Raw genomic sequence first — 25,164 nt, forward strand, 5'->3', positions numbered from 1 at the left:
AACTTTCTAAGAATCCTCAAGAAGATCAACGTTTAGAGGGCAAATTGTGGTGCTACAGTTAGCAGTACAACACATTTAGTCTCAGTGCTTTAATAATCATACCCTACTTATACAGACTCAGGGGTGTGGATCCTGAGATGGATTCCTTCCCATATATCATAGGAAGCCTTTCCTATAAAAATCTCCATTCACACTAGAGGAATGCCGAACAGAAGCAATCACAAATGAGACTGAAGCAGAGCTGACCCATACCTGCTAGAGCTATTTTCAAGGACTCTTCATTCTTCTTACGCATCTCTACCACCTCCTGTTGCATCTTGAGTCTCTTCTCCAACTCTTGTTCTTCTGTACTTTTCAGAACCTTCTTCCTGAAAGGCAAATCAAGCTAGTCAGAAATAAAGATGGGACTGAGAGAGGACAAAGGATGCTAACACTCAAATGATCCTGAAAGGTCATTTCCAAAGCCCTGAAACATGAATCCAGATACATTTTCATTAAGGTCACCATAACAGGTCAAGGCTCATTTGGAAACCATCAAGTCACCACCCACTCAGACTTCTAAAGGAATCCACGAGCCTGATAGACAGCTCGATTACCAGCAAGGAAAGATACTCACCTTATGGGTGGTGTGCAAGACACAGCTATTCTGCCTGCGGGTCGTCCCAGAGAAGGCTCACTCTTCTGGGCAAAATTTTTGGAAGCACTACCTTCCATGGGCTTACTTTTGCCCTCAGTGCTAGAGTTCAAAAGGACAAAAGCAGACAATGTATTCGATCTGCCCAGAGACATGCATAAAATCAGTCAAAGCATAATCAAAATAAACAAGCATTTATTAAGTACCTCCTAGTGTAAGTCACAGTGCTAGGTACTAGGGATACAAAGACTAATGTGAAAGAGTCCCTGCTCTTGAGGAGTCTACATTCTAATAGGCAAGAGAATCTACATAAGCCACACAGAAAACAGATCACAGGCAACCTTAGGGGGAGGCAGGGGAGAACACAAGCACTTAGGGAGAGGAAGAAAGTCCTCATGTAGAAGAGGAAGCCTGAACTGAGTCCTGAAGAAACCTAGAGATTCCAAGAGGCACTGGTAAGGAGGAAGAGGACCCTAGGGAAGTCTGAGCCAGACGCTAGCATGGGGGCTGTGTGACTAGAGAGAAGAGGAGAGAAGGCAGACACTCTATGGAAGTAAACAGTCAATGAGATCTAGTAAATGACCGTACGTGTTGGGTATAGGAGACTGAAGAGTTAAGGATGACACCAAAGTTGTGAATCTGGGAGACTGGAGGGATGATGGTGCTTTCCATAGAAAGGAAGGTTCGGGAGAAGGAGAGGTGTGAGGAAGAAAGATGAACTCTGTTTAGGACATATCAAATTTGGAAAGCTTATGGGACCACCGAGTAGCTAGAAATGCCTGATAGACAGCTGATAATGTGAAATCAGAACTCAGCAGAGAGACTAGTCCTGGATATATAGATCTAGGAGTCATATGCACAGATTTGGTAAGTGAACTCCGGAAAGCTGATGAGATCACCAAGTGAGATGATAAAGAACAACCAGAGAAGAGGGCCCAGGACACAGCCTTGGGGTACACATACTATTAGTGGGCATCACATGGATAATGATCCAACAAAGAAGAATGAGGAGCAGTCGGACAGGTAGGAGGGGAAGCAAGAGATAGTAATGTCTGACAAAAAAATCCAGAGACAAAAGAATATCCAGGAGAAGAGGGCAGTCAACAGTGCATGCATAGTTAGGCATGCCTTGAATTTCCCAATTTTTAGGAAATAGGTATGTTTTCACCAATTAATTCATTTAACTCTCAGTTTAGCTACCATTTCATCAGCGTCCCCAGAACACTCAGTGACTATAGCAAGTCTACTTGAGACAAGTGGACCTTACATTGGCAGTAATACTTACTAAATGCAAAAGCAAATTCCAATTGCCCTCCCAAAAAATGCAGTCAAAGGAAAGGTTACTTCTCGCCTGAGTATAAGATTAAGGGACAAGCAATGTCACCTAAAGTAGGAAAAACCCAACCCACTGGCTACTCACACTTTCATTTTCTTGGAGGGAGGCATTTCATCACTGACCACGGAAACAGGGTGTCTTTCTGCTTTCATTCTGAGCTGATGTTTCTGCCGCTGTTCCAACTTCTTCTGGGCAGACAAGTTCCTAGTCACCCTGGAGAAGAAATCAGCAAGAGCTGATACAATGTACTAATGTTATTGTTCAGTAGTTTTTCAGTCATGTCCAACTATTTGTGACTCCATTTGGGATTTTCTTGGCAAAGATACCGGAGCAGTTTGCCATTTCCTTCTCCAGCTCATTTTACAGATGAGGAAACTGAGGCAAACAGGGTTAAGTGACTTGCCCAGAGTCACACAGCTAGGAAGTGTCTGAAGCCAGATTTGAAGATGAGGAAGATGAGGAAGATGAGTCCTCCTGACCCCAGGCCCAGCACTTTCTCCACCATGCCACCTAGCTGCCCCAAGTGTACCAGGAGTAGGGATTTATTTCTTACCTAGTGAAGACATATGTGGTTTTTATCCTAATAATTTAATCTCTTCTTGTTTAGTCTTAACAGTGGCTTCTAGAACACAATCATAACATTTTAGAGCTTGCAAAAACCTCAGAAATTATCTAATCTAATGATCTCTTTTTGACAATGAGGGAACAGAAGTCCCAAGATGCATCAGCCCATGGTCACAGTTACACAAGGTATGTGTTAACTATAGGTTATTAATGTCAAAGATATTCTTGTGAACACTGCATGAAGGGTATAAAGGGTTTGCCTTTCATATGAAACGTTTCACAATAGAAATTTAGGTTCTTAAAAGTTGTATGTACTCTATGAGATGCAGCCAAAGCAGTACTTTGGGGAAAACTTTTATCTCTAAATGCTTACATCAGTAAAATAGAGAAAGAACAGATCAACGAATCAGACATAAAACTAAAAAACTAGAAAAAGAACAAATTAAAAATCCTCAAACACCAAACCAGAAATCCTGAAAAACAAAGGAGCAATTAGCAAAATCAAAAGAAAACTATTGAACTAATAAAACTAGGAGCTGCTTTTATGGGGAGAAAAAAACTAATAGAATTAACCACTGGTTAATTTGATTTTTAAAAAAGGAAGAAGAAAACCAAATTATCAGTATCAAAAATGAAAAGGGTGAATTCATCACCAATGAAAAAGAAATTAAAGTAATTATTAGGAGCTATTCTGCCCAATTATATGCCAATAAATTTGACAATTTATAAAAATACAAATGGCCCAAATTAAGAAAAAAGAAAATAGAATACTTAAATAATCCCATCTTAGAAAAAGAAATTTAACAAACCATCAGTGAACTCCCTAAGAAAAAGTCCTCAGGGCCAGATGGATTCATAAGTGAATTCTACCAAAAACAAAATAGCAAGGGTATTAATGAGAAAAAAAAAAAAGTAAAGGAAGGTGGCCTAGCTGCACCAGATCTCAAAGTGTATCATAAAGTGGTAATCATTAATTTGGTATTGGCTAAGAAATACAGTGATGGATCAGTGGAATAGATTAGGTACATAATAATCTAGTGTTTGATAAACCCAGAGATTCAAGAGTTTGGGATAAAAATTCACTGTCTGGCAAAAACTGTTAAGAAAACTAGAAAAGAGTATGGCAGAAACTAGGTATAGACCAATACCTTATACCATATAACAGGAGGTCAAAATGGGTACATGATTTAAACTTAAAGAGTGATACCATAATCAAATTTGGGGAGCATGGAATAGTTTGCCTGTCAGATCTATGGAGAAAGGAAAAACTTATGATCAAAGGAGAGAGAGAAAGCATTATAAAATGTAAAAGAGATAATTTTGATTACATTAAATTTAAAAAAGCAAAGCAAGCAAAACCAACACAGCCAAGATTAGAAAGAAAGCAGAAAGCTGAGGGGAAAATACAGAAAATGTCTCTGATAAAGGCCTCATTTCTCAAATATATAGAGAACTGAGTCAAATTTATCAGAATATAAGTCATTCCCCAATTGATAAATGGTCAAAGGATAAGAACAGGTAGTTCTCAGATGAAGAAATCAAAGGTATCCATAGTCACATGAAAAAATGCTCTAAATCACTACTGATTAGAGAAATGCAAATTAAAACAACTGTGAGGTACCACCTCACACCTAACAAATTGGTTAATATGATAGAAAAGGAAAATGACAAATGTTGGAGGGGATATGGGAAAAAATGGGATACTAATGCACTGTTGATGGAGTTGTGGACCGATCCAACGATTCTGGAGAGCAATTTGGGAACTATGCCCAAAGGGCTATAAAACTGTACATACCCCTTGATCTAGAAATACTACTACTAGGTCTGTATCCCAAAGAGATCAAAGGACAAAAAAAATGTGAAAAGGTCCTATTTGTACAAATATGTTTATAGAAGCTCTTTTTATGGTGGCAAAAAATTGGAAATTGAGGGGATGCCCATCTATTGGGGAATGGCTGAACAAGTTGTAGTATATGATTGTGATAAAATAAGATTGTGCTATAAGAAATTACAAGCAAGGTGATTTCAGAAAAACCTGGACTTATATGAACGGATGCAAAGTAAAGGGAGCAGAATCAGGAGAACACTGTACACAGTGACAGCAATACTGTACAATGATCAACTGTGAGTGACTCAGCTCTTCTCAGCAATACAATGATCCAAGAAAATTCCAAAGGACTCATGATGAAAAATGTTATCCACCTTCAAAGAAAGAACTAATGGAGTCTGAATGCAGATCAAAGGATATTATTTTTCATTTTCTTTATTTTTGTGTGTGCTCTTCGTCCTCGGTCAGTGTTTTCTTTCACAACACGACTAACATGGAAATGTTTTTCATGATTAAACACGGATAACCTATATCAAATGGCTTGCTGTCTCAAGGAGGAGGAGGAGTGAAGGAGAAAGGGAAGTTGAGACTCAAAACTAGAAATGTAATTGAGGAAAAAATAAAATATTCAAAAATCTTAAAAAATATATTCAAAAAGAAAATAAGTTATATCCACATCAGCAAGATCACAATTCTCGGGGAATACCAAAGTGCTTTATTAAGTCTCTTCTTGATTTCAATATTTGCTACACAACTTGTACATCCACGATAAAATGTTTCTTAATGTTATACAGCAGATTAGTGGAAGAGAATAGTACCATGACACCACAGCCACAAAGGGCCTGAGGGCTATAAGGGACAAGTAAGCCCACTGAAACCTGGGTGAATGAGCACAAGGAAATCCAAGATACATTTTCAGGACTAGCCAATGTGTCAATCTGTTTTGTTTGACTATATCTCTCACAAAGGACAGTTCCACTGGGAGGTGGGAAAGGGTTTAAGAAGGAAATGACAATGATATTTACAAAATCATCAATAAAATACATTTCAAAAGAGGCCAGGTAATACAATAAAGTAAAATAATCAGCAGGAAAACATTTCTTAGGATAAGGGAGCAAAAAATCACACAGGGTAAAACTAAGAGGCTCTACTCAGCCAACACAAGGAAGGCCCTTTGCAGGGCTGGGAAAGCTGTGTGTACCCAAAGCATTCTGTGACATCTTAACTCAACAAGTCCAAAACCAAATTCATTATCTTTCCCCCTAAAATTTCCACCCTCCTAACTTCCCCCTTTCTGTGGAGGGCAATATCATCTCCCAGACCCTCAGGTTCAAAACCTAGAAGTCATTCTGACTCCTTACTATCTCTCACTGCGCCAACCCCCACAGCCCATCTGTTGCCAAGGTCTGTTGATTTCACTTTTGCAACATCTCTTGAATACACCTCCCACCCATTCATCTGACCCGTCCGTATCTCCTCTGCATTCCAACTCTGGCTCCAGGTATTTCCCCTGGCTGTCCCCAGCCACCTGGAATGTTCTCCCTGGGATTCTCTGGCTTCCTTCAGGTCCCAGCTAAAATCCCATGCTCCACAGGAAGCCTTTTCCAATCCCTCTGAATTCTAGTGGCTCTGTTATTTCCTATTTATCCTGGATGTAGCTGGTTTGTATATTTGTTTGCTTGTTGTGTCCTGTTAGGGACAGGGATGTCTTTTGCCACTTTTTGTATCCCCAGCACTTAGTACAATGCCTGGTACATAGTAGGCACTTAATAAATGCTTATTAGCTAACTAATCAAAAGTTAAAACCTATTACACATTCACAGTAAAGCATGAGTTAGGTACAAACTAACCTCTCTTATGGCGATATTAAAAGAAAAAAAAACTCTCATTCTTTACTGTGGCTAACAGGGTTTTAGTTATTCTTAGCCTATTACTTGAACACATGTGAAAATAAAGTAGAAACTTGTTTGTATGTGCCATCCTTCCTGCCTCCCTGCTCTCTCCCTGAAGGATATCCAGGATATGACTAGAAAAGGGGAATATCTTGATGGTAACCACATGACAGATCTCTGTCAAAGACAAAATGAAACATTTAAGAGGGAACTAAAGATGCCAACAGAACTGCTCCTAGCCTCTTTCTGTCAGGTTTGAGTCTTGGCCTACCCAAGACAACAAACCATGAAAACCAGTAGCTGTGGTAGAAAGGGAAATGGCTTGAGAGTCGGAGGACCTGAGTTTAAATCCAGCCTCTGATGTTTTCTACTTCTATAGACATGAGCAAACCACTTAGCCCTTGCAAGCCTCAGTTTTTTGATATGTAAAATGAGGTGGTTGGACCACAGAGTTTCTGAGGAGCCTTCCAGTTCTAGGTGCACGACCTCATAATTCTAAAAAGCCCCACGAACATCCAACAAAGAACAGTGAGACCGCTGCCATGTACTCCAGTCTGTTTGGCGTCTTCTGATTCAATCTGAAAGAAAGTAAGACTGAGACTCTTCCCAAAATGTGATTTTTCTGAGCTAGTAAATGCTGCACTTAAGCAATAGCAGTCACAGTGTCACGTGCCCTGCGGACATCGGTTCCCAGCACCATTAATCCGTCATTTCTTCCACCTAGCTATGCTATAAAAAAATAAAACGCTCTGCTTTCCTGCTTCCTTGAGTTTAGTTTAAAATACATGGGGGGCATGTTAGGATGGCACCAACTCACACAACTCAATAAACAGGCCCTTGGACCTGTAAATTGCAGGGGGATTTTATTACCAGACAGGAAACGAGACAACAAAAATTCAATTTGAATGTAGACACTCTATTACAATACTCTGTTAGAACATAAAGAATCTTCAAGTGCAGCTTAATTCTTATGGCAAAAAGTTATTGAGTGTGTCATTCAGTTAAACAAGCATTTAATTAATTGTCTCTCAGACGTTTTAAGTCCTGTGCTAGGTGCTAAGGATATACCCAAGTTCTTGGCTTCAAATTCTTGCCTTCAGGTACCAAATGGTAATGGGAAGAGGAACACCACCTACAAATAAATAGGACACAAAGTAGAGTTGGGGCATATTTGAGGATGGAAAAAGCATTTCCAAGGGTTAGGAGAAGAGAATCAAAGAAATCTTCATGGAGAAGCCAACTAAATCAAGTTTTGAAGGACAAGAAGAACTATAGAGAAAGATCGGGGCAGGGAGTGATGGGGAGAATCCATTCCAAGCATGGAGAGAAGGGACGAGCAAAGGAGGACAGGCAGGAGACAGCCCCAGGAGAAGAGGACAGAGGCACTATCTGTCCTAGGAAGTGCAATCCCCAGGTGTCCAGGGCTCAGTAGAGATGTGCTGCCTCTGTCAGCTTAAGCCCAGCCTTTACATCTGAACCCATCCTTGGCTCCCAAGCACTAGTGTTACCTTTGGGACTGGCCTGGAACAAGGGATCCCAAAACAGGGGCATTTTTGGATGTAGTTTCCTGGAAGCCTAGTGAGTCGCAAGCAGTTGATGGAGCACATTCTTCTGACGGATTCTCTGTTTCCACATAAGTGTTGGCAACTACAGTGAGAAATGGAAGAACAAAGAGTCATGCATATGTATCTACGTATGTATTAGACACAGAGTCAGCAGAGGAAACCAAAGACGTAAGACAAAAGAAGAGTAAAAAAGTGCTGTAGATCAGGGACTCTTCTTTTTTTGTGTATGGGCCCCTGGACTCCTTTGGTGGTCTGGTGAGGTCTATGGATCTCCTTCATAGAAAAAGTCTTTTAAATGCAAAATTTTAAATATATAAGATTGCATATAATAGACCCTTAGAGAGAGCAAAGGACTACTCACTGGTAAAAATGCTCATGTTAGCATTCGATACTTGCGATAAAAACAATAACTATTTATATAGCATTTGTGTTTTACAAAATGCTTTATGTATTAGCTCATTGATCCCTCAAAATAAGCCTTTCTGGTAGGTAATGTAAGTATTATTAACCTCATTTCATATATGAAGAAAGTGCAGCACAGAAAAGTTCAATAACTTGACATGGTCACATGCCTTTCTGACTCCAAATCCAAAAGACTTTCCAGTACACCAGTTTCCTTTCTTTATAAATTACAGTAAAGCACCAAGGGGAGTTTGGGGATTTGTTTGTTTTTAAATAATGATTTGTTTCATAATTAAGTTTTTAAAAACCTGAACTAGCTTCTCTGTAGTCAGGAAATGGGGACTTCCACCAAAAGGTCATGTCTAAATACTGCCAAAGCTTATTATCCTGCCTTCTTAAATTATGCATAGTTAACATAATATTAACTTCTCTTGGTGCCTCAAGGGTCGTCATTACAAACACTGTACTATAATACAACATTGCCCCAGGGGACCTTTGAGGTATGCAGGCCTCTTTGTCTCTACACTGAATTATCCCATTTTGCTATGTTTCTGAAGCTGTGTAAGCTTTTCACCATTTTCCCCTTCTTCCTTCCTAACCATTAAATTGTCAGTCCTCATTTCTTTCAGCTAATTTCCTACAACATGCCCCTCCCACCTCTAATTTACTATAGGATGAGAAAGCAGACAATGAGTCTTGCTAGAATTGTTAAAAAATAAGAAGTGAAAGGCTGGGAGTAAGGGTCTGGATTTGGGGGTAGAGTTTCTACAAATTATTGCTACTCATTTTGGACTTTTTTTATCGTTCTGTTCTGTGCAAGTCCCTGGATGTTTTTTAAAGGGAGAGAGGGAGAGGGAGAGAGGGAGAGGGAGGGGGAGAGAGAGAGAGAGAGAGAGAGAGAGAGAGAGAGAAAGAAACTAGGCAAACATTGTATCTCTTTCTAATCAAAGGAAACACAAAGACCAAATAAACACACAGTCCTTAAGTCATTCAACAAAAATCTGCTCAGGGCCAACTACAGGCAAAATACTGCACTAGGAGTTATGAGAAATTTTTTTAAAACAATAGAAAATAGCCCATCCTGGAGCATACAGTCTCATAGAGTAGATAAGACATATACAAATAGTCATAAGAATGTAGAATATTCACTTCTTATAAATGTTAAAATGATGTAAATTAAACTCTTCTCTGTATATATGCCTTACCTTCTACTAGAGTAAATTATAAACCCCTTGAAGGTAAGGATCAAGTCTTATTTAATCTTTGTTGCTCTTCCAGTTCCAAGTAGAACGCGCTACCCAGAAGTCTATACTTAAGTTAACACTTGTTGGATGGATGATACTGCCTATCTCCATGAACTGACGTAATTAATAGACTGCAAGTCAGGCTAACAGCTCAGGCCATATAGGGAAGACAGGCTCGTTAGAAGGACAGTCATTTGTGTGATACCACGGATCTAGTTAATGACGTGATTGGGGTCAGTTTCAGATTTACACTTAAGGAGGCTCTTGATGTTGAAATAAACAACAGGGATTTATGATCTCTTAAAGGATGCTTAAGTTGTGACCAAATGGACAAGATTCTGAGTATGTATTTGGTAACCAGCAATTTAGACACTGGTCATCTTTTGAAACTAGATACATGACTCAGACAAAGTATGCATGCACAGTGGGTGTTTTACAGTATTATAATAAGGTTTAACCTGAGTTAAACTTAGGACTGAACAGATAACCAAACAGGAAAAGAATTAAACCACACAATACAGAGGCATACCTTATGTAATATTATGCCAACAATGATATTTTGCTAGTATGTTGTTAACACTTTAGAACCAAATTCCACCGTGATGTCATCCAACCTGAGATGCAATTCCCACTTTGCATGAAAAGAGTATGCTTTCACCATGTAATTCTTTCCCTCATTTCAATTAACCACTTCAACAGTAAGAACAGAACAGAGACTGTGACTATAGAAGTATACCATCTTGAGATTCCTTCTATCTGGGGGATAAAGTTGGCCTTACAGTGGTAATAAATTATCCAGTCCACAATGATCAACTCTAGCACTCAAAGTCCATCAGAGTTAATTTCCCTGAATAGCAATTAATTATAGTCATCCTCTTTACTCTGTATGTGCAAAAATGCCATTCCACGGGCATTTACTGTGCCTTTTAACACTGTACGTAAAGTCCTGCTCTTGTCAAACCAAATAATGACCAGAGCAGGGTGACATCACTTGTTCAAAACCTGAATATGAGTAAATTTTCTGTTAGCAGTACTATAGGAGATACTTAAGATTAGGTGATGGTCAAATATTCTGCAGCAGTCTAATTTCCCCCCAATGATGCTATATTCACATAGCTGGGTATGGTGGCAGATGCCAACACATGGGAATGCTAAGGCTGACAGATCTTTTTAGCTTGGGACTTCTGAGCTGTAGGAGTCTATGCTGATTTGGGTGTCTGCACTAAGTCCAACATTAATACAGACAGACCCTGGGAGTGGGAGGTTCCCAGGTTGCCTAAAGAGAGTAAAGCAGCCCAGGTTGGAAACAGCAGGCTAAAAATTCCTGCGCCAATTCATAGTAGGATTGGGCCCCAGAACTTCCGGCTTGGCCAAGATAGATAGGTCAAGCCTTAAAAAATTAAATTAAGGTTTCTGAAAAACGTAAGAAAACTTGTATGAAGTGAAGTAAGCAGAACCAGGAGGACAATTTATATAGTAACAACAATATTATAAAGCTAATCAACTTTGAAAGACATAGTAACTGTGATCAACATAATGACCGACCACAATTACAAAGAACTGATGATGAAACATGCTATGCACCTCCAGAATGAGAGCTGACTGATTCAAGGTTGAAGTGTATTTTTTTCTCTCTTTCTTGCCTTTTTTTCCCTTTTGGAATGTGACTAATGTTGAAATTTGTTTTGCATGACTATACTTATTTGTAATCGGTTTTTTCTTACTTTCTCATGAGTGAGGGAAGGAGAGAGGAAAGAGAGAGAATTTGGAACTGAAAATAAAACAAAACTGAACTAAATATAAAATGAAATAAAATTTTAAAATAAAATTTATATAGTATTTTCATGGGTTTCATATCTATTATATTGTAAATAGGTAAGTATTTTACCATTTAAGAGAAGAAACCAAGACACAGAGCCTTAGTTTATTCTCCAGATCACTTAAGTTGGCAAGAGAGCTAAGATCTAAACTCACATTTCATCTGTGCTGCCATTTCATCTTTCTCTATGATATCTTTTCTTTCCAGTACACTCACCTGATCTCAGAGGCATGACAACTGCTTGGGGTACATGGGCCTTTCTCAAAGGTGTCTTCCTATAGGAGGGCCCTGGTGCTTCTTCATCTTCAGGAGGCTTATTCTCCAAATTGGCCCTCTCCTCTGTAGAAAAGCAAGAACACCTTCATCACTTTGATAAATACTCACAATTACACTGCACTTTAAAGTTTACAAAACCCTTTATTCACAACAAACTTATGGGACAGCCCTATTAGCACCACGTATTCCCAGTTTATAGATAAATTAAGTTCTGACAGCTTAGGAGATTTGCCTAGGGTGGGTATGTGGCATATCTTAAGCCACCATTGGAACAAATAACAGGTAAGAAAATACAAGTCAATGACATGCCACATGTGCACATTCACCTGGAAGGATACCTAAAACCCTTACCAGTTTATATTCAAAGAAAACATTCACAAAATTAAACAAGAATCTTGTGGACTGTAGGGACAAGTCCAAATGTGATCCCACAGAATGAGGGTGAAGGACTGCTTAGGATCAAATTTCCACCAAAGATATTGAAGACACTTCATAAAACGCTAGAGAACAGTGAAAGTAAGGATTCAGCACTGTAACCAATGGACGTTTTATAGGCCTGACCTGGTGTTATCTACAATTTAAACTAGATCGTGATTTTCTTTTTTTTTTCCCCTAGGCAATTAGAGTAAAGTGACTTGCCTAGGGTCACACAGCTAATAAGTGTCAAGTGTTTGGTCTGAGGCTGGATTTGAACTCAGGTACTCCTGACTTCAGGGCCGGTGCTCTATGCACTGCGCCACCTAGCTACCCCTAGATCGTGATTTTCTTAAGAAAATGTAGTGGCAAGGCTTTAATATCTAAGAGATTTGTAAGCTTTCCAAGGGTCATGTTATTTCATCTACAAGGAGGTTCCAAAACTCGGCTGCATAGCTGGTCTTCTGCGAAAGTGCTCCTCTCTTCGGTCTTGGGTCCACTGGCTGTTGCTGAAAGTTTCATGGCATTAAGAAGTGTTGCCATAGGGGCAGCTAGGTGTCGCAGTAGATAGAGCACCAGCCCTGAAGTCAGGAGTACCTGAGTTCAAATCCAGCCTCAGACCAAACACTTGACACTTACTAGCTGTGACCCTGGGCAAGTCACTTAACCCCAATTGCCTCAAAGAAGTGTTGCCAGGGGCAGCTGAGAATATAACCCAACAAGGGCAGGCAGTCAGGACTCTGCTGGAAAGAAAAAACCCAGGTCAAACAAGTGCTCAAAAAGCAACAAAGACCTTATGACAGCCCGACCAGGCTCTCTCAGTATGTTATGCCAGTATATTCTGAGAGGTCAAGAACATGGAATGGAGCGATGGGGAGCACAGGAGGAGATAGCCCTGCTGGAGGTTATTATCTTCATCCACTCTCTGCACTACTAATGGGCTCTTCCTTATTGCTCCCAAAAGAGGTGACATGCCTAAAATGAGATCTCTTTAGGAGTAAAGTAGATGGACACAAAAAGAAAAATAACAACAGTCATAGGTTACACTCAGGTTGTAGACAAACTATATTTGGGTAGAACAAGTATAGCCATGATTCAGACCAATAAAATATTAGACTCCTTTTAAGAGAAGCAGATACAAATTGGTCAGTCACCTGGACACTGATGGTAATTAATCACATTTTTTAACACCTCTTAATTACTTGGAAGTCATTCCTTAGACTGAGCTGAGATCTATTCCAGTAGAATGATACACAAAGTAAGCCTACAATGTCCATATAATTGTTCCTCAAACATTTGAAAATAACCACCATGCCTCCTTTATATTTTCCCCTCTTCAGGCCAACCAGCTGATGCTTGTACGACATCGGTCTTCAGTCTTCCCACCCTTCTGGTCGCTCTCCTATGGACACAGAGGATCATAAGTTGGAAGGAAACTAACTCAGAGGCCACCCTGTCCGAGCCAGGCTTTAATGCAATCCCCTGTAGGGCATTCCTGACAAACGGTCATCCAGTTTTGGCTTCAAGACCTCCAGTGAAGGGGAATCAGCTACCTCCTAAGGCAGCCCATTCCACTTTGGATAAGCTCCAGATTTTTAGGAATTTTTTCCTTACTTCAAACTTAAATTTAGCCCACTGCAATTCCCACCCACTGTCCCCAATTCTGCCCTCGAGGGTCAAATGGAACAAGTTTCATTTGTCTTTCACACGATAGCCTCTCAAATCCTTTCTATGTCTTTTCCCCAGGCTAAACATTCCAAGGTTCTTCAACATCATAAGGTGGCCCTTCACTGTCCTGATTAACAATCTTCAGATGATCTTCAGCTTATCAATGTCCTTCCTAAAATGAGGTACCTAGAACTCATCACACAGTCTAGCCAAGGCAGAGTACAGTAAGACTTTTCCTTCCCTTGTGCTGTACCTGTGCTTCTCAATGCACTATCATATCACAGTATTAACTATCATTAGGTTACAATCCACTAAAACCACCAGATATTTTACAAGCTGTTAGCTAGCTGGTCATGCACCTCCTGCCCCTTCCTGTTCTCATTAAGTTAATCTCTTCTGGACCCAAATATAAAGCTTTACATTTGGTCACACGAAATTTCATTTACTTAGTTTCAGTTCAGCATTCTAGCCTGTAGAAATCTTCTTGGATCCTGACTTTGTCATCCAATGTGCTTTCTCTCCAGCTGTCTTATTTGCAAATGTAATAAGCACACCATTTTTGGACCTATCCAAGTCACTGATAATATTAAATATCAAAACTAAAGGCAGACTCTATAACATCACACTAAAGATCTCCTTCCAAACTAATTTTAGCCATTAATAGCTAAATTCTTTGAGTTGTGTCACTCAACCAGCTCCAGATTCACCTATCTATATCACAGATATATATGTATATATGCTAATATTATAGTAATATATTTATATTATGTTATTTGTAATGTAACATTATTAGATTATAGACTGTATATCAACCTATCTATATTATAACTTACCTCTTCTGTCTTTTTTAATAGGATGGCATGAGACTCTCAAATGCTTTGCTAAAATATCAGTAAAACTGAATTTGCAGCATTCTCCTGATCTATACACCAAATAATCCTGCCCCAAAATGGGGGAAATAGTCTACCAAGACTTGTTTGAATGAAACTATGTTGACTTTGTAATCACTGCTTCCTCTTCTAGATGCCCACTAATCATGTCTCTAATCTAGAATTTTCCCAGAAATCTAAATTAAGCTCACTGGCCAACAATTTCCAGGCTTCCTTCTCTTCCTTTTATTTTGAAAATCAGGACATCTGCCATTACCCAGTCCTGTGGTACTACTCCCAAACTCCGCAATCTTTCAAAAGGTCACTAACAGTGCTTCAGTAATCATATCTGTCAATTCTTTCAGTGCCCTAGAACACAGTTCATCTCATCTTGGTGACATATTCCAAGGTAGTCCTAGGTGCTCTCCTATTATCTCCTTAGAGGTGTACTGGGTATCAATTCCCCTATTAGCCATTTTTCTGTCCTTCCTAGGAGAGAGATCATTCTCCCTGAGAGGAAAAAACAAGAAAAATAAGAGTCAAATAGCAACTCTGCGTTCTGTTATCTATCAGCATCCCACCCCCACAAAGCTACAGTCCTGACACCTTTTCTTTGACCCTCCTCTCCCTCTCAGCCCAATACTACTTAAAAACTTTCCCCATTATCTTCTGCTTTATTCACCACCCTCAGTTCATTTTGAACATCAGTACACTCCATCACTGTTGCAGGACCATGTAATCTTGTGTTTGTGGCATTTCCTGCCTTTGTTTCCACTCTCTGTACACAGCTTTCAATAGCCTAAGTTGTTTGACCCTCTGTATCCACGTGGGTCTTTTTAGACAACTACCCATTTACCTCTTCATTGGAAGAGTTTCTCTTTGTGTCTTCAGAATTCTATTCCTGAGAGCTTCGGCCTTCCTAATCTGGCTTCCCCTGTAGAATTTTAGTCCATGAGATCACAGGATCACCTATCTTTTCTCTAAACCCTACAAAATGTGCTCTTCCTAAAAACTGAAGATGTATGCCTTGCTTTCTTCCCTTCTATCAAATTCTAAAATTGAGTGGTTGCGTATCCTCCAAGATTTCCATCATGAAAATGGATGAAAATACCAACAATGGTTCTTTTTTCCTAATGACAATCAGGTCCAGAATAGAAATCCCCCTTATTTTCCACTACTTTTTGAAGGATAAAATCCTTCACTTTTTGAAGGATAAAATTACAATCAAGTCAAGAGATCATTAGCTGCTCTGTTTTTGAAGAGGAAGATAACTTTGGAAAAAGTCAAAATAACTGACACCACTACAACATAGTAATATCGCAGTGCCAAGCAGTTAGGTGGCACAGGGGATAAAGCACTGGGCCTAGAGTCAGGAAGATCGGAGTTCAAATCCAGACTCAGACACTTACTAGCTGTGTAACCTTGGGCAGGTCACAGTAATCTCTGTCTGCCTCAGTTTCTTCAACTATAAAATGGGGATAATAATTGCACCTACCTCCCAGGGTTGTTGTAAGGATCAGAGAAAACATCTGTAACGTGCTTAGTGCAGTGCCAGGCACATAGTAGGTGCTACATAAATGCTTATTCCCTTTCCTTCCCTGGTTTGTGAGCTATTTCACAAGTTCCTTATCTATTTGTTTTCTGTCCAAGTGGTGGTTTGTAGTGTGCTCCAACCTGATCCAGCTTGTCAATGACCTTCCTTAAGATGTAAAGCCCAGACCTGGACATAATGTTGCAGACACGATCTGACCATGGCAGACGACAGAGGGCCTATAACCTCCCCCCTTCTATTCATGTGGACTAAGATCATGCTGGTTGTTTAAGCAACTACACTGCATTCACAATGACTTTTCAACACTAGGTCTTGCTCCAAGTCACATGAATTGCTGTCTAGCCATAGCCCTTGCACTCTATGCTTCAACATTTACTCGCTATCCAAACCTCTGTTTTCTTTGAACAAAAGCATGGTGTGACCATTGCAGTTATTCTTCCAAGCACTTAGCCTGACACAAACACAAAGCAAGGTACCAATAAAAAGAGATCTTTAAATAAAGATAATGAAAAATAACTTAAGTTTAAGAATTGACTTCCCAGGCAGCTAGGTGGCGCAGTGGATAGAGCACCGGCCCTGAAGTCAAGAGGACCTGAGTTCAAATCAGGCCTCAGACCAAACACTTGACACTTACTAGCTGTGTGACCCTGGGCAAGTCACTTAACCCCAATTGCCTTTTTAAAAAAAAACAAAAGAGGAAAAAAAAAACCCAGAAACAAGAATTGACTTCCCATTTGGCACTTTCAATAGGGTCCAAAATAAATATAAAGAGAATCCTATTCTGTCCTCAAAACTCTTTCCTCTCCAATCCATCTTCCACATGGCTGCCAAAATGATGCTCTTCAAATGCACAAGTCTGACCATATCACTACCCTGATCAATAAACTCCACTGGCTCCCAATTACTGCTAGGATCAAATACAAACACTTTTGGCTGGATTTTAAAGCCCTTCATAATCTCCCTCCAACCTACCTGCAGCCTTATCATATACCACTCCTCTTCATGCCCTCTTGTTGCTCTTCACACAATGCTCCATCTCCCATTGCCATGCCTTTATAGAGGCTCTCCCCTATGCCTGGAATACACGTCCTCCTCACCTCTACCTCTCAAAATTCCTCATTTCCTTCAAACACCTCATTCTTCATGACTCTCTGGGCTACTAGTACTTTCTCACCCCCAAAAAATTATCATTTTTTTTGTGTGTATATCTGTGTGTGTATACACACACACACACTCATACTCTCTCTCTCTCTCTCTGTTCCTACTAATAGAATGTAAGCTCCTTGAGCGCAGTTGTCTTCTTATCCCCAGCAACCTAGCACAGTGCCTGGCACATGGGAGGCACTTAACAAATGTTTGCTGATTGATTGGGAATTCAGTTTCACAAGCAATAAATAAACCCTCCTTATAAACAAAGGGGGTACAACTTGGATGAATACCTAATATAAGCAGAAAAGGATGCCAACTGGCACACAGACAGTCCTCAAAGCTGCCAAAAAAGCAGATACCTACCAAACCAGGAGTCCACATTATACACATCTTCATTATTCAAAGACGTGAAATTGATGAAGGCCGTTGGAGCATCAAAGGTATAAGAGGCTTTGCTCTGGGACATCGTGGCAGCTACTTCTTTATTCAGAAGCAAGTCCCTCTAGCTGGTGCAACCACTGTCTGAGGAAGAAACAAGTTGTGAGTGGGACTATGGAGTACTCTAAGGTACGATGTTCAAAATGTACTCGATGAAATGTGGTGGAAAAGGCTGCATGAGAAAATTATTATGATGCTAGCAATATTTTTCCAATTTAAATTTTAAATAATATGTTTACATCAAAAATCCGTAATCCACTTTCTGGTATAAAATAGAATTGATTTCTTCCACATTGCTTTCAAATTTTCCAAATCCCTCTGTTTAATAGGTATATTCCACAACACATTCTGCAGTCAAATTAGTCAAATTAGGGAAACAATGACCTAAGATGATGTTTCCTTACCTTCCAAGGTATTTCAGCACCTGGTGATATGGCGCAATCTTGCTGTCAACAAATTCAATTCAGTATAATTAACATGTACTAAGTGCATATTATGTAAAAAGAATTGTGATAGAAATTTTTTAAATTAAAATTTAAATAAACCTTGAATTCAAAGAAATAATAATCTAAGATACAAAAGTAGCCTAGAGAAGTAAATTTAAGATAAGTTGAAACAGGAGACAGCACTAATCAACTGGGGGGGGGATGGGAAAGCAAAGAGAGCAGTTAGTAGAGATTTCCCTGAAACTGTAGCAAATGAGCTGAGCCCTGACGAAAGGAAGAATCTGGGGCAGAGAAAAGCAGGCACAGAGAACAGTTTGTGTGAAGGCATGGAAAAAAGTACAAGCCCAGTTTGTCCACAATGCAGAATGCACAAAAGGGAGGATATGAAGTCTAGCTAGCGAAAGAGGTTACAGCCCTCCTGTGTGTCAGGTCAGTGTAGAGAGTTTCTATTTTCCCCTAGGGGCCATGAGGACTTCACTGAAGGCTTTAGGGCAGCTTAGCGGCATGATCTGACCCAGGCCTGATGAAGATTACTTAGGCAGCTATGGAGAAAATAGTTTGGAGGGGGGAAGAAAACTGAAGCAAGGAGACTACTACCATAGTGAAAGGTAATGAAGACCTCAAGTAGGATGGTGGAGAACCGACTGATTTGAGGCAACACAAAGGTAGAATCCAGACTTGGGAAGTTTTTGGATAGGCAGATGGAGAAACACTCAAGGTAACACCAAGATTGTTAATGTGGGTGACAGAGATAGATGATGGATGTGCACTATACAGAAAGGAGGAAGTGTGGAGGAAGGGTAGTTTTGGAGACAATCACAAGTTTAGAAGTGAAAGGGATGGTAGAAGTCATATAGTCCATCCAACTCCCTTATTTTATAGACATGGAAATTCAAGCCCAAAAAGGTCAAGTGAACTGTCCAGTGCCATATAAGGAACCCTAAGTATGAGAGCAAGGATTCAAACCCATGACCTTCTGACATCAAATCTAGCCTCTTCCCACTACACCATGCTGCCTGAAAGGCAAGTTCCATCAGTGATCCTGAAGGGACACACAAGTGACATCCAGCAGGAAGCCGGAGTATCAGACTGAAGTTCAGGAGAGAGCTTGGAAGGGAAGTTTTTGGGAGTCATTGCCACGGAGGTGATAACTGAATCCAGGGGAGCTGACAAGGTAGGGAAGACAGATGACATCTAGGACACCGAAGGACACTAATGTTCAAAAGGCTGGAGATGAGTGGTGATCCAGCAAAGGAAATAGAGTAAGCAAAGAGAGAGGGGCAGGCAAGGCCAAGAGAAGGTAATATCACAGACCCTAAGGGAAATGAGAGTATTCTGGAGGATGGAAAAAACAAGCATGGATAACTCTTTTTTAGGGGTTTAGTTATGAAAAGCAAAAAAACTAGTAAGGCATCATTGATCCAGAGCCGGAAGGGACCAAAGGCCACCTTGTCCACTCCCCAAATCACACAGGGAGATAAAGTGGTTTGCCCCAAGTCACACTGAGAGTAAGTGCCATAAGTGGGATCTGAACCTATGACCTCTTCACACTGTATCCAGCAGCCTCCCAAAGATAGTTGGAGAGGATGGGCAGGTCAAGTGAAGGAAGGATAAGGGATCCTGGTTGGGTTGGAAGGCAGAAGGAAGGAGAAAAGGAAAGAGAGAGAAAAGTCGAGAGGGAATAAGACTGAGGTAGAGGGAGGGGCAGAATAGGCAAAAAGATAGAGTTAGCTAAGGGTGAGAGACAGGAGCAAAGAAAGATACTACAAGGGAAGGGAAGAAAAGGGGAACTTGAGAAAAAGAAGTGCAGGAAAAAGGCACAAGGCAGAGATTCAGAAAGGTTAAGGACTTGTTTGTGGTAACACAATACATGTCAAAGCTAGGATTTTAACCCAGATTTCCCAAATCTACATGTAATACTTTTTCTGCTCTACTTTAAAGTCTTTCTACAGACAAGTTTCAAAAGAGCTAGAAAAAGGAAAGCCCAAACAGTGTAAAAGAGAGCTCCTATCCTTTCTTTTTATCTTTCTAACTGGAGGCCAGATAAACTGGAGTCTCTATTTCTAGTTAAACTACTGGTGTTAAACTACTAGTGGCTTCTTTTGTCTCTCCATTTTCATTCAAAGCACCTCTACCAAGGAAGCCATTCAGCAGGATATGACTGGCTCTCAAACTATTCCTCAGTGATGGTGATTAAAATGCCCTTGGGACAATCTTGGAGGAGGACTGTACCCAACAATCTTACACGGTTTTCCTACTTGGGCAAACCAAACATTAGTGGGCATGGGAAAAATCTAAAATTTCCATGATTCAATGCCTACCCCAGGTCACTGGGCATGCTTCCCAGGCTGGAATGTGATGGAAGAGACCAAAGGGGGAAAACGGAAGGAGGTAAGAGGAGAGAATTCAATCCATCAACCTCTCATAGCATTTTGAAAACAGTAACTCAAGACTGTGGGACTGAAACAAGGTGGGAGGCGTGCAAAGATAAGAACACTTAACACTAATATCTGAAATTTGTACAGCACCTTATGACTTGCAAAACACCTTATACAGTATCTTTTGAAGGTTTTTTTTTTGTTGTTGTTGTTTTATTTAACCTTTTAAGAGCTACAAAACCAGATATGGATTTTTGGATCTCCCTAAATACACTTCTTCACAGGCTAGCAGAGCCTAGATTTCTGCTAAATCAACACTACCTCATCATGCAGACCTATTAGTTCTAACATAATTTAAGTTTAGTGACTGGACATTTAAAGGAAAGATGTCCATAAACCATTTTCATCCATGAAATTCCATTTTAAATATCTCATTGTTAAAAGCAACTTCCTATGGAGCAAATGCATTTCTTTCAGATTTTTATACATTTTTCCTAAAACCAAACACCAGGCTTATAGTCAAGTCATAAACTCCCAGAAAGATAATTGCTTCTGGAAAAAAAAAAAAAAAAGAGTCCACAGAGAGAAGTGCTTAACCTATATTTAGGTGAAATTTAAAAATGAATCTTAGTATTTTTGCAGAACTGTGAACTGGTCCAGTTATTCTGGATAACAATTTGGAATTATGCAATTAAAGTAACCAAATTGTTAACACCCTTTGACCTAGAAATTCTATGACAGATCATACTCCCTAAGGAAGTTGAAGACAAAAACAAAGTTCTAATATATACCAAAATATTTCTAGCAGGACTTTTATGGTAACAAATGTTGCCCTGAAGCCAACTTAACTTGTCTTCTTGAGCTGCTATATTTTCTAGCCCACTGGACCTGGGGTACGCAGGAGACCCTGAACATATCACAACTTGGTTTTCCCATGTTTCCTTGAATATGAATTCCTCATATTTCTTAAGGTTAAAAAATATTTCATTACATTCAAATACCAGTTAACTCAGCAAACCAGACCCTTTTCTTCCCTCTGCTTCCACAAAAGCCTAACTTGACCCTCTTCAATTAAAACAATTGTTTTGCTTAACTGAGAATGGGATCAGAGTGCTGGGGGGGCCTAAGAGAATCCCCTCACTTTTCAGATGACGAAACTGAGGTCAAGTGACTTAAGTACAGAAATGACACCAATATTTCAAGCTAGGTAAGTATCTTGGGCAAATTCAGGTCGTAGAAAGTTTTTTTAAAGCCCACAGGAGCTAAGTGGGAAATGGAATAAGCCAAGGCCAAAACCAACCGTTAACAGAGCTGCAGGCACGGCGGGAATTGGATGCTTTCCTTTACCCTTCCATCAGGATTGAGTTTCTGTCAACACTCCTCACTTTAAAAAAAAGGCACATGCGTCATCGCATTCCCCCAAACAAGCCAAGCTGCCAAGTAAGAGATTCAGCATCACGTTTCAAAATTAGCTGATTCCGATGCAAAACGCCAGTGCTTTAGTGTGGCAAAATTAGGAAACCAGTTCATTGGAAGGCAGCTATTTATGACAGTTACCCTATAAGAAAGCAACAGAAAACATCCTCTCTAATAACACAGTAACATTTTAACTCAAGGAACTATTACCCTCAAAAAGCTAAGTTCAGCTCTGAAAGTTATACTAAGATAAAAAATGGTCCCTGCCTCCATCAAGCTTACAATCTAGCAGAATACATGACATACGAAAGACCACAATTCAAAGCGGAGTATAAATGAGAGGTACAAATCCTAGGGAGGCCCAAGAATAGAAGGATCAGAGAAGACATCACAGAAGTGATAACATGTGAGTAGAGTTTTAAGAAATGAGTAGATTTTTCAAGAGGCTGGGGAGAGAGGGGAGGAAAACGGCAGAAGCAAACACAAGGTGCTAGGCTTTGAGGATAAAAAGATGGAACAATGACACAATCTTTGTCCTCAAGGAAATCACAATATGCAGTAATATGGGGTATCAGATAAAACATGAACACATAATTAGAATGCAAATAAGAATATAAAAACATAGAAAAGATCAACAGAGACATGAAGAGGCAGCAATCATTTCTAACTGAGTGACCAGGGTAAAACTCCAAAGATTCAAGAAAGAAGGGAGCTAGGTCCTAAAGAAAAAGGATTTCAACAAGAAGAGACAGGCTGTCATTCTAGTGGTCCAGGCACAGTGGTCAACAAAAGCAGAGCCAGAAGAAGGCTAAAGGAGGCTGAAGAATGATGAATAGCCCAGCTGGCTGTAAGGTGGAATGAGTGAAGTGGACCAGTGATGGAGATGTAAGACTGGAAAGGAATGCTTCCGATTATATAGGGTCTTGAACACCAAGCTAAATTGTTCAAATTTTATTTATCAGGCAACTGGAAGCTTTCAAATGGGGGAGTAATATGATCAGAACTGTACAATAAGATTACTTTGGCAGCAAGGTAAAGGAAGGTTTGAAGTGGGGAAACACAGAAAATGTGAGTAGTTTAATCAGTAAACAATTACTTACGATAATCCAGGTGAGAAGCAATGAGAACTTCTCTCTCCTATACCTTCACTGTCTAGATCCAAACATTAATAAATGGAAAGACAATTAAGTCCCAACAAGATCTCCAAGTAAAAATCCAATTTTGTTCATTTTATTTGTCTATTTTTTTTTATTAATGCAGAAGAGCAGACTTTGGGGTTTTAGAAAGGCTTGTTCAATAAGGATTGAAACAGAAGGGCTAAAAGTAAAAAAAAATTTTTTAAAAAGAAACAAAAGGGCTTTGGTGCTTGACCCTCAATTTATTGGTAAATTCTATTAAACCTAGACTATTGAGTAAAGAACACTAAACCCCAAGTCAGGAAACTGGGTTCTAGTTCCAGCTCTGCCACTAACTAGCTGTGTGACTTCAAGCAAGAAGTTCTCCCCTCTGGGTCTCACATAGAAGAAGGGATGGGAGGATATCTAAGGTTCCTTCTGGCTCAAATATTCCCAACTTATCCAAGCATTCCTGCTGAATCAAGATTTATCTGTAACTGCAAGAAGACGCGTGGAATTGTAGATGTTCAGAACTAGTAAGAAACTTAGATAGACACCATCTAGACCAGTTGACATACAAGGCAGCTGAGACCTGAAGAGAAGGAATTTACCCAAGTAGTAAAGCTGAGATTAGAATAGATTTCCTGACCTCCAGAATCTTTCCATTCCAGCTTCAGGCTTTCTATAGAAGTATCTGCTTGAATGCTCTAGAGGAGCACAGAAAATTATGTCTCTGGTGGCATCTCTCAAGGAATTTGCACCATTTATGGAGTGCCTCCCCCCACCATAACCTCTGTCTGTCTGTCTGTCTCCTCTCTCTCCCTCCCTCCTTCCCTCCTTTCTTTCTCTCTATCTCTCTGTCTGTCTCTCTCTGTCTCTGTCTCTATCTCTGTCTCTGTCTCTCTCTTTCTATAGAAGTATCTGTTTTTACTTAGTGCCACACATCAACCAGGTATGAAAGGAGAAATGTTTTACTGTGCTTTGAAAGCTTATGAGAGTTGACACATACTAACATGGAGGAGGACTGAAATGCTATGACACAAGTGAATGCATGTCATAAAAATGCTAAAAAAGCACAATGTAGTATAAGAAGCCCTAAACTAGTGTTCAGAAGATGTGAATCATACTCTGGCCTCTGCCACTAACTGGGCAAGGCCATTTCCCCTCCCAGGACCTCAATTTCCTCATCTGCCAAATAAGACAATTAGACTAGACAATAAGGAAATCAAACTAGATATGTCTAAAGTTGAAGCTCCAAATACATGGTTTTATATACCTCCACAATTACCTAAAAGTTTCTAGAAATAACTTAAGAGTAGCACTTCTGTCACTGAAAAGCAAGGTAAATGAATAACAGAAACAAGACAAAATGCTCCGAGACAAGTGTCAGAAAAACCAAATTGTCATTCTTGTCTATGGTACTCAAAAGATGACGTGTGTTTCTATCTTAAGACTTTCAATTGTCAGCAGTACAAGGGCATGAATGTCGGCTCCCTAAAGGAACCCCAGAATGCCTGGCATAGAAGGCACAAAGGCACTTAATAAACACCTCTTCACTTGAAAGTATTGAATATTTGTCAATCTCCTGACCAAGAACCTCTAACAGGCCCCCTATTATATCAAGTTCAGGCTTTTCAGGCCTTTCAAGGTCTCCACAACTCAGACTATACCCTCATTACTTGGCCTTAGCCCTCCCCAAGAAGCAGTCTTCTCTCCCATCAGATCCATGTTCTCAGTCCTTCCTGTAACATGGATGGGAATACATATTCCCACCTATTTATAATTTGCCTATGGCTTCACTTAAGTCATTCTGCCCAAAATGTATCCCTCCTTAAAGACCACCCATTCTTCAAAGCTCAGTTCAAGTCCCACACCTCCTCCCTCAGCCTTCTCTGAGGCCTAGAATGAACACATAGGTAGGGTGGCAGAGTTCAGAGAGACATGGGTTTAGAGTCAGATAACATGGGTTCAAATCCCAGCTCTATGACTTAGTAACTCTGTGACCTTGGGCAAATGACTAAATCTCTCTGAGCCTATTTCCTCATCTTTGAAATGAGCAGATTGGTCTAGATGACCTAGATGTACTAATGCCCTGGGCCAGCTCTAAATCCATGATCACCAGCCAATGAGATCACATTCCATTCCACGAACTTCTATTG

General features: G+C 40.0%; 1 protein-coding gene across 11 annotated transcripts in view; it reads right to left on the reverse strand.

Moving 5' to 3' along the window:
• The window catches only part of TPX2 (TPX2 microtubule nucleation factor), a 64,238-nt gene that overhangs the window by 30,332 nt on the left and 8,742 nt on the right, over window positions 1–25,164 (reverse strand). For 9 of the 11 annotated variants that reach the window (XM_027867951.1, XM_027867948.1, XM_027867943.1 and 6 more), the window contains 6 exons: window positions 17,576–17,734; window positions 11,501–11,623; window positions 7,763–7,901; window positions 2,055–2,183; window positions 617–736; window positions 253–368 (listed from right to left, as the gene is read on the reverse strand). In XM_027867951.1, coding sequence (XP_027723752.1) covers window positions 253–368; window positions 617–736; window positions 2,055–2,183; window positions 7,763–7,901; window positions 11,501–11,623; window positions 17,576–17,678 — 730 coding nt within the window. In that variant the 5' untranslated portion in view covers window positions 17,679–17,734. The remainder of the gene's footprint in view (window positions 1–252; window positions 369–616; window positions 737–2,054; window positions 2,184–7,762; window positions 7,902–11,500; window positions 11,624–17,575; window positions 17,735–25,164) is intronic. The other 2 variants (XM_027867947.1, XM_027867945.1) reach the window with 1 other exon arrangement.

Source organism: Vombatus ursinus, unplaced genomic scaffold, assembly GCF_900497805.2.
Source record: "Vombatus ursinus unplaced genomic scaffold, bare-nosed wombat genome assembly UNPS02014786.1, whole genome shotgun sequence".
NCBI classification, from domain to species: Eukaryota; Metazoa; Chordata; class Mammalia; order Diprotodontia; family Vombatidae; genus Vombatus; species Vombatus ursinus.